This window comes from Gavia stellata, chromosome 2 (genome assembly GCF_030936135.1).
Source record: "Gavia stellata isolate bGavSte3 chromosome 2, bGavSte3.hap2, whole genome shotgun sequence".
Classification (NCBI taxonomy): Eukaryota; Metazoa; Chordata; class Aves; order Gaviiformes; family Gaviidae; genus Gavia; species Gavia stellata.
Window position 1 is genome coordinate 87,039,406 of NC_082595.1, and position 9,810 is coordinate 87,049,215.

The window sequence follows — 9,810 nt, forward strand, 5'->3', positions numbered from 1 at the left end:
GCCATTCTATTTAACCTGATGTCAAACTGTGCAATTAACCCTTCTATCTTTAGCTGGCTTTGGGGGTTTCCAAAAGAGTAGGTATGAAGTGAGGCCTACAGCTCAAGAGTGGAAATTAGGGGGCACCTAGCCCGATTTCAAAAGAAATGCCTCATAAGAGAGTAGACAAATGCTTTAGCTGTAAATATGAAAAAGGGCCTATTTGTACCAGCTCTGTCACCTGGCAGTCAATATGTAAGCACTTGTTATTCTTCACTCCCAAGCACCTACAGCTGACACTAACTTCTGTATACTCAGACAACTTTGAAAGTCACATTTAGGCACAGTAAGCACCTGTCATTTACTTAATTATTTTTTAAAAGTAGAATTAAAAGTCTCCTTATTTGCTTTTCAAATTGCAGAGAAATATGTAACCTTTCAAACATTTAACACTTCATGAGATAAATGAAGTATTATTATTTGAACGCAAATACCCCTCCGATCACACAGCAGATGCCTCCAATGCTAACTTATTATCTGGAAACCTTGGGCTTCAGTTTCTGAGATACTGAATAATCAGAGTCCATGGCTGATGCAAAATTTAAGGGCCGAAGACTGACAGGGGTAGACTGCGTGAAAACTGAGAAGCTGTAATAATTTAGAGGTTAAGTAATCTATTTATTAAAAACTCACAGGCATATTAAGTACAATTTATAGTTTTCTTATCCACTACCAATTTAGTACTACAGATGGGTAACACAGGCCACAGGGTTCAGTGCGCAAAGGAGGCTGCCATTCGAGGGCTGACAGAGCACGACCGATGTCGCATCCCTTCCGTTTTCCCGACCTGCAAAACGAACACAACACCAACACTCCGTGAAAAGCATCACCAGAGGAGCAGCAGCGGCTGCGAAACGAGACCGTCCTCTGCGGATCCGGAGCCCCCGCCGGTACCGGGGAAAAGCCACAGCCCGCACCTGCTGCCGGCGGCGGCCGCTTCCTCCCCGCGGACCTCACATGGCGGCGGGCGGGCCCTGCCAGGCGAGCTGCGTCCCGCCCGCCGGAGCGGCCGGAGGAGAGGCAAAGGGGGGCAGGCGCCGGGCGGGAGGCCAGCCGAGAGCCGCGGGCCCGGGGCCGACATCACCCGCAGCCGCTCCCCAACGCCTGTCGGCTGCCGGGGGGCCGCCAGGCCGGAGCCCCCCCTCCCCTGCCCGGCTCACCTGCACGCCCGTGTAGTTCTCGAAGAAGAAGAGCACCATGCTCTGGTAGATGGTGTAGAGGCGGTCGTCCACCTCGCGGTAGAAGCGGGCGGGCAGCACGGCGGAGAGCAGGCGCCAGGCGCCCCAGGCCAGCACGTAGGTGGGCGCCGTGCCCATCATGACGGCGGCGGGCAGGACGTAGCGCATGGAGTAGGTGTGCAGCACCAGCGACAGCAGCATCTTCCCGCTGCTCCCCCGGCCTCACCGGGACACCCACATGGGCAGCGCGCTCACACACAGCCCGGCAGCCCCACCGACCGCATCGCCCGCCGCACCGGGCAGACCCGCCAGGCGGGCGGAGAAGCAGCAGCGGCGGCCGCTGCCACCGGCGGGGCGGAAGGGAGACAGAGAGGCGCGGGAGCGGGCACCGGCACCGGCTCACGGGTCCCCCTACGCCGCCTCCGCCACCATATTGCCCGGCGGAGGAGGAGCCGCGCCGGCAGGAAGGCGGCCCCTCGGCGGCTCCAGGGGGACTTCCGGGACGGGCGGGCGGCGCCGCCGCCGTGGCTCCGCCTTGGCTGCGCGTGGAGGGGACGGGCCCCGCCGCCGCTGCCCCGGCAGGCGCGGCCTCCCGCGGGGGCTGCTCAGGAGCAGGCGCGGGGCTGTGTCCCCGTCCCCATCCCCCTCCATCCCCGCTCGGGCCCCGGCACCCAGAAGTGGCTACAGCGGCCCTCGGGGAGGGGGGCGGGCTGCTCCCTCTTGGTGTGGTGGAGGGCTGCTCGACACCAGGCGAAATGAGGCAGCCGCGCTCATTGATTAGCTGTGGTTAGTATTCATTTTAACCTAGAATAGCGTAAGTTAGAAGAAAATTTACTTCCCTCCCCCACACTTTCTGCCATGAGTCCGAAGTGTAGCACTAAGAAAATTGTGCTTACTACTTCTGCTAGCTACAGCCACAGCGGTGGTCAGGGGGTTGTACGCGTTTCATGGTTACCAGTTTGCGTTTGGATTCCCCCAGGTTCTCCCAAGGCAGCTGCCTGCCTTGCATCCTCTCCTCTGGCCCCCAACAGTGTGGTGAGAGCAGCGGCAGCCAGATGCACCAGCTGCTTTTGGAGGAAATGCAAGAAGTCTTACAGAAAACAGCAGTGTAATAACCTTCCCAGAGGGAGTTTCTTACTAAGCTGTAGCCCATAGTTAAGTATTTATTCCTTGTTTTCAAAAAAGTATGTTTTATCCTGAAGCTTGTGAAGATCTCATTGCTTTAAAAGAAGTGGCTGCTCAATACCTTCTGCTAAGATTCTGTTTCCTTTCCCAGGCTTTAACTGGGACAAGCTTTGTCCTTTGCTGTTTACCTTGTGCTAGCTGGTTTTTAATGTGTGTTGAAAATTGTATCCTGAATAGTTCAGTAAAACTGGGGGAACAATACTAGGTTGAAGTACTGTGGCAATGTTCTCTTCGAACTGCCTCAGGGGTCCTGAGCTCCACAGTGACAACTCGTATTTGACATGCATCATCGCTTCTGTGACCCTAACAAGACTAAACGCTCTTTATTTCCTTTCCCCCTCCAGAAGGGGTGGGCAGGAGGGGTAACGGCAGCTTTTCTGTCAGGGCCCCTCGTCCTGATCAGTGTGTACATTTCTGTCCTCACTGAGTAATGGCATACGCTACCCTCAGCTCAGGACTACCGGAATAGAGGCACTTTCCCCATCACGGCCTCTTTTGGCAGGGAATTTTTCTGCTCTAAACCAAGCAAACCTAGACTGGACAGAACACTGAGGAGAAAGCTTCTGTTTTGTGATGGCTATGACATGGCCACATGGAAGAGAAAGTAATTCACCACGATACAGGGAGGAGAAAGTGATCCAGCACAACACAGAGAAGGTAAAGCTGATGCCAGCAGAGCAGAGCCAGGTATGCAGGAATGAGTGGTCTGGTGTAGCTGGAATGGCGGGATGGGTTGGAGAGTGGATCCCGATATGCTGCTTCACAAAGGCAACTGCAGAGACTAGGATTCAGAGCAACTAGGTGTGTTTGGCTAATGAGACTGCAATCAGGAGTGGAAAATGTAGATTAGCAGTCTGTAAAATAAACAGTGAACTGGGACTGGGAAGTGGTGGAGGACTGGGAAAATACAGGGAAATTCAGCTGGCTGGGTTTAAGGCAGAATACGAGCTTGTGAGATGGGGCTAAAGGCTCAGTGAACAGCCTGAAGAGATGAGTTGCAGTGAAAATGTGAAAGGAATAAAAATAATTTTCATATCAAGGACTGGACTTGGGGCCTCTGAGTCGGTATATGTAAAATCGTATCTTTCCTTACAGGACTGTAAGTTCACTCATACTTTTGAAGAACTTGGATATTATAAAGGTTTCAAAATCTGGAGAAATGAACAATTCTGCCTCTGGAGGATGGTTTGACTATCACGTGATAAATAAGAACTGAAGACACACCTTCAACAAAAAGGAAAATATCAAGCTCCTCAAGAAATAATGCACATTCTATGCACCAAATGCAATAGAAGTCTAGTGGAAAAGTAGTACCTAATCTCATAGTTGAACTCAGACAAGCAGTCTTAATCTGGTATTTCTTGATATATTTAAGTGGTTGACTTTGCAATCTTAATAATATTCTTTCAGTTTAGGATTTGTGGGGCCCTTTTGTATATGTGTTTATATACATAACTATTCTACGTAGACAGCTATTCCTGTCTCGAATCTGACTCAGTCCTTTGCCTCAGTGATAAAAATGAGCACTGAGATCCTTCAGTTCATTAGGCTTTTATATAAAAAGACATGTCTTTACCAGTTCCAGAATGGTTGCCCCTCAATTCCTTTTAATGTTTTTTTTTCCCTCCTATAGTACCAATGAGTAAATAAGACTACCTGTCTTTTTTTTGATGTATTTTATATTTTGCATGTTTTTAACATGCCCCCTCTTTTTCCTTTTTTTGTTACGCTAATACTTGAATTTTATTTTTTTCTTCCATTTAATGCTTTTTCACATTCTTAGTCTAACCATCCCACCCCACACACACACATGCACATGTTCACACACTTCATTTCTGCTTTTGATCATTTGATATTTTCAACAGGCTCTTTTAATACCGTTTCCTCTCTTTATCAAGTATATGTTATCAAATGTATAGATACTGTTTTAGTTTTTAGTTACACAAAAAGTACAGTCTCTTGTACTAAGGCTTAGGGCTTGTTTAATTTCCTAGTATAATTATATCAGTATGATGTGATAATATGGTGTTGAAGTGTCTGCAACTGAATGAAACCCAAGCTTTTCAATTCAAGAAATGAGTATGCCACAATGATCAGATCTGGGACACTGCCACCAAGTCCTTGCTTCACTTGATTCATAGGCGGTTTTTATCCTAGATCATTCTGAATTGTGCCGCAGGAATTTGAATATTGGTCTTTCACATTCTAGACTACAAAGGCAAAGTAAGAAAAATATTCTGATCCTTGCTACAATTTGTAATTTCTAGTCCTATGAAAGCATAGGCCCTAATTACACCTCCTTTAACCAAAATGCCAGTCTATCATCAGCAGAATTAATTCCTAGTCATTTTACTTTCAGCTGGAAGAACCAAAATCACCCCATTTAGGGTGATTAGAACTCCATTTAGGAAATTAAGACTTCAAAGCTGTTAAGGTATTATTTTCTTCTGTAGAACAACCTTGAAATTCAAAAGACTAAACAAGCCTGCAATTTTGGAAAAAAAAGTCAGTCTGCCATGCCTAAGGAGCTCAGTCTGTTTGGTGTGAGCATAATTATTTGGTGTGAACCTGATTATTCTAGTGTTAGGTTCTTCTGCCTGTGGTTGTCACGTCTAAAGTGGCCAAACTCACCAAACTCTGGAAAAATACCAGACTTTGATCTTATAGTGAAAAATACTAGTGACTGTACCTCTAGAAGGAACCATAAACTGTATCGCTAAGCACCAACTCTGAACGTTAAAGGATTGTCTCATAGTGCTAGTCACACGATGGTGTTTCACAGTTCTGTCACCCACTCACTGTAATTATCAATTAGACTGAGCAAAGCAAGATAACGTTAGATACAAATCAAACTGCCTCAAGGTTTAGAATTTGAAGTTTTACAGATGGTCTTATCTTCAGCAATGTCCTGGGACATGATTTATTGGTATTGCCTCTCTTTATATGTATTGAGAAACGAGGCACAGATATTAAGGCCAAAGGACTAGACCCGAATAAGGATTTAAGCACCTGAATTCCTGGGGTCCAGGACTGAGTGGGTACCTAGCCTTTCTATGCAGTACATGTCACGCAGAGAGCTAAGCAGCGCAGAACAGGATCCACAGCAATCATCAGTCTGAGCACGAAATTGATTAAAATTAGCAGGCTCAATGTGTATTTGTGTAAAGTCAGGTAAAAGGACATGCTGAGGACGGCTTTGTGGCCTAAGTACGGCTTCGCAGGACCTCATTCTAGATTTCAGAAACACCTCTGTCAACTTGAGATCCACAACCCACAGATCTCTCTCAAGGAGTTTAGTAACACACTTTTTAAAATGTGGCCAGAGGAGATGCCAACATCAGCTCTTATTTCCCCCCGCATGGACAGAGAACTGCCTTAGGCGTGGATTCAGTTTGTTGAGGGTATCAAACTTGTACCTCCCATCACTGAGGAGGGTGACCTGCAGGGTAAGAATAATGAGCATCTCTCATGTTGAAGATGCATTTACTTAGCAGTTGTTTAATGTAACACATAAAAATAATTAGATTAGATTACTGGTAGACTAGCTTAGATTACAGTTAGACTAGTTTAGACAAGTTGACTAGTTTAGATTACAGGTCCTCTAGATGCGTGCCTTTTCTCTAACAGTGGCCGTAACTTTCTGCATCTCTCCGTGTTTGCTCTAGGAGATGAAGGCTTCCTTGAATCCTGCAATCCTCTCCAATCTCTGGTAAGACTTGTAGTAGTTCCTGTCCATCCCTGACTCAGGCCTTGCAGGGCTCCTTCTTGTGCTTCTGTCCCAGGGGACTCCTTGGCTGCCCCTCACACAGAACATGATAAGGCTGTACAACATCTAGCTGGTCCACCTCAGAAACACATCTACATGCCTGTGCCTACTTGTTCCATTCCTCACCCTCGTGTCCTACCCAGAGAGTATGTCTTTTACCACCAGAAGATTGTTAGGAAGCCCAGTGGGACAGCTTGTGTTCTGAGATAATTCCACGGCCCACAACAGGATTTTCGATCTTGTGTCCCTGGGTGGCAGTGGGCATCGTTGTGTTTATGGTGTGATTTACACAGTCTTCTGCATCATGCCCTTGCAGTGAAAGGGAAACTCAAGTTCAGCTGTACATTAATTGAGGCAGGTTTCAGTCCTTCTCTGCCTCCTATGAAGTCTCTTCTGGAGGATCTGGCTATACTTTTCCCCTCTACAAGTCAATAAGAATGGCAGATACTGAAGAAGTAAGGACGGGGCAAACATCTCCCATGCTCTCCTAGCCTTCTCCAAGCCTCCCATTTCTGATTCAAGGTCTAGAGACAGATATGACTTCTATATATATGGCAGTAATCACCAACAGATTTATCTTACATGTACCTATCCATTCTTCCCTTTACCCGTATTGGCTTTTAGCCTCCACAACAACCTTTGGCAAGCAGTAAAATAATCTCCTTTTGTTTTGAACCTGCCTCATTGTAGTTTCATTTTATATACCTTGGAGCTTGTATTGAAAGAGACAGAAAATCCCTTTCCACTCTCTTGTTTGTGCCACTCATTATTTTTACAGATCTCTGTAATAGCCCGTCTAGGCTGTCTGTTTTCCAGACTGACTTCTACTCAGTTGTGCCCCATATGAAAGTTGTTCTGTAACTTCTATCTTGCAAGCACAGCCAGCGTTACCTAACATTTGCTAACTTTCAAGGTTTCACTTTGCAAGTGATTCTTCTGTTACCAAAAATAAATCCCAAAATGTCATGTGAGACATCACGTTCACTCTCGTAGGATTTATCCATAAAAATAACTTTCAAATTCTCTGCTACAGGTCTAGTATAATACGTCACCATTTAATAAACCAAACTAGTAAAGGAGGAAAAACACACTTTGCCAATGATTCTAAAATATATTTGATGACCTTAGAGATACAATAATTCTCAAGACTCTTCACAGATCATGGAGAAAAGAGTGTTTTAATGAACACAGACTCTTTTGCATCAAGCTGGACCTCTATCGCCTTTAATCCGCCTCCAAGTTTTCTCCTTCCTCTTGTTAGAGTTTTTACCCTGTTTCCAGCCTTCACCCATCAAGCTCTCAGTCTCCCTTCCAAAATGCATCCTTTGTTCTCAGTTCTGCTCTGTCTCTACATGTTTTTTTCCAATCTCCTTCCCAGGAAAACCTAGCTAATTCTACTCCCATGACTCCTGTGCATCCCATTCACATTTCTCACACAATGTCAGTCTCTTTTTCCTAGTGAATCCTAGTTTGCTCTTAATTTCCCTCGAGAGCTCCTAATCCTGTTATCCCCTCTTCTGAATGTCAAAGTCTCCTTGCTCGAGCGATTCTAATTTTTACTTCCTGCCTACTTGGTCACAGTCCAGTCTTTCCTCCACAATTCTCAGCCACAGCTTCACCCTGGACCGGCAGTTCTAGATTTGCCTTTTTCCCCTCCTTTGGTCAAGCTCTCATTCCCTTTGTATGTCACTTGGGTGGCCTCTTCCTCCATGGCACTTTGGTGCAGGCAGAGAGAGCACGGAGAGAATGGCAGAAATAAGGTACTGTGGCACAGCCTGTTGCCTCCCTCCAGCTGGTCCTTGGACAGCTCGAAGGAGACAAAGCATGCTGTCTCTCAGAAAGGACAGCATCTATACAGCCTGTTCAGTGAGAGCAGGATTTGTGCATTTTAGTTGGAAAACTCTGGGTTCTCTATTATGCACTTGCAAACAGATTTATTAAAGGTCTGTGACTTTGCCAAATTTGAGCCCATTTTCACAGTAGCAGCAGAAGACGTATCCATAGCTTAAATGCTACTCACTACCTTATAAAATTTCAAATTCCTGTTCAAAGGCCAAAAGAGGTAGAAAAGAAAAAGGTTGTGAGGATACTAAACTAACACCAGCAGAATAGCACATTTTCCATAGCTATGCTCCGTAAAAGAATGCAGTTTAGGAAATTTCAACCCCAAATTTTATAATAGGCAAAGACAAGACAACAAAGAAAAGCCCCCTGGCATTTGAAATGCAAATCTATTAATAAAAACTGAACTGTCTTTAATATCAGGTGATGCTACAGTTTTTGCCTACAGTTAGGGCTGTGTTCAAAGTGGAAATCCAGCTGAAGGACAAGTTAATATTTACATACAGAAGCCTAAGAAACCTGGGATCATAAAAGACTTGGGAAAAGAGCTTATGTGGTGTGCCTAGGTATAGATATAGCTGCTCGTATTTAGCAGAACCAGGAAAGCCAACTGAACTGTAGATATGAGTGTTTAGGGAAGCATTAGTTACCTCCTTCTATCTAAAGTTTTAGTTCTGTACTACCTACAACCACATATGAGGGCTTTATTCATAGTAAACCAGCATTTTTGTGTTGACGATATGGCTTCAGTATAATAAGACTGTAGCACAGAAGTACTTTGCTGTAGGAATCTATGCCATTGCTTCAATTAGTATGGTTATGTAACTAAGGTCATCCAAGATTGACTGTATATTGTCTGTGTACCTTGTCCATGAAAGAAGCAGGTAGGCTTGCTACTAAATCTTAGCAGCTTTAGGAATATTGGGTTCAATTCCTGGCTCAGATACAGGCTTCCTATCTGCTGTTGTACAAGTTATTTTGGTTTCCCATTTATAAAAATGAAAGTAATACTTATCACACAAGGTCATTGTAATGGCAAATTAATTAAGTTTAGAGGAAGGATACTCTTGTGATTAAGGGACGGCATGGAATCTAAGTTTGCCTCCTGACTGCAGACTTTCTATAGCAGCTGGCATACCTCATATCTCTGTGCCTCAGTCCCTCTGGTGTAAAATAAGGATAGTATTTCCTCCCCACACCCTTTATTTGTTTAGATTGTGAGTAGAGCTGGTTGGAAAAATTTTGACATGTTTTTAATTGAGCATTTGCTGACTCATCAAAATCTAGTGTTTCAATGAGAACCTTACCCAGCTTCCTGACAGCTTGCTGACCTGGTTCCTTGGCAGAGACCTGGGAAGTGCCGGGAGTCGTGGCTCTCAGGGCTTCCAGGCTCATTCTTCCTTGATAGCTGGAGCTCTCAGTGTCCACAGCTGTAGGGCAGCCTGCTGCGTGGGGGCTCCCATTGCTCATGGCTCTGGGGCAGTCCACCTCCAGTTCCTTGGAGCTGCAGTTTCACGCCTTTTTTTCTAAATAGGGGATTGTTCCCAAGATTAAGAAAACATATTCTGAAATAAAACAGTCTTCCGCAAAACAAAGTCACCCTTCTCTATTCAGCTTTTCAGAGCAGGACTGTCTTTTGCTTTAATGCTGGTACGCTGCATAAGACAAGGAGGAGTATAGTCCTCTGTTTAAGAAACAATAAACCATGTAGAAAGAAGACCAAAACAGCAGTTACTGTTAGTCCTTTCACTGCCTCCCACAATACTTTCATCACAGTTCCCAGTCTCAGAACACTAGGCA

At 45.4% G+C, this 9,810-nt stretch overlaps 1 protein-coding gene across 1 annotated transcript in view; it reads right to left on the reverse strand.

Moving 5' to 3' along the window:
- Positions 1 to 1,418, reverse strand: part of AGPAT5 (1-acylglycerol-3-phosphate O-acyltransferase 5) — a 59,176-nt gene extending 57,758 nt beyond the window's left edge. The window contains exon 1 of the mRNA XM_059834153.1: positions 1,200 to 1,418. Within this exon, the coding sequence (XP_059690136.1) occupies positions 1,200 to 1,418 (219 nt within the window). The remainder of the gene's footprint in view (positions 1 to 1,199) is intronic.
- Positions 1,419 to 9,810: the final 8,392 nt, after the last annotated feature.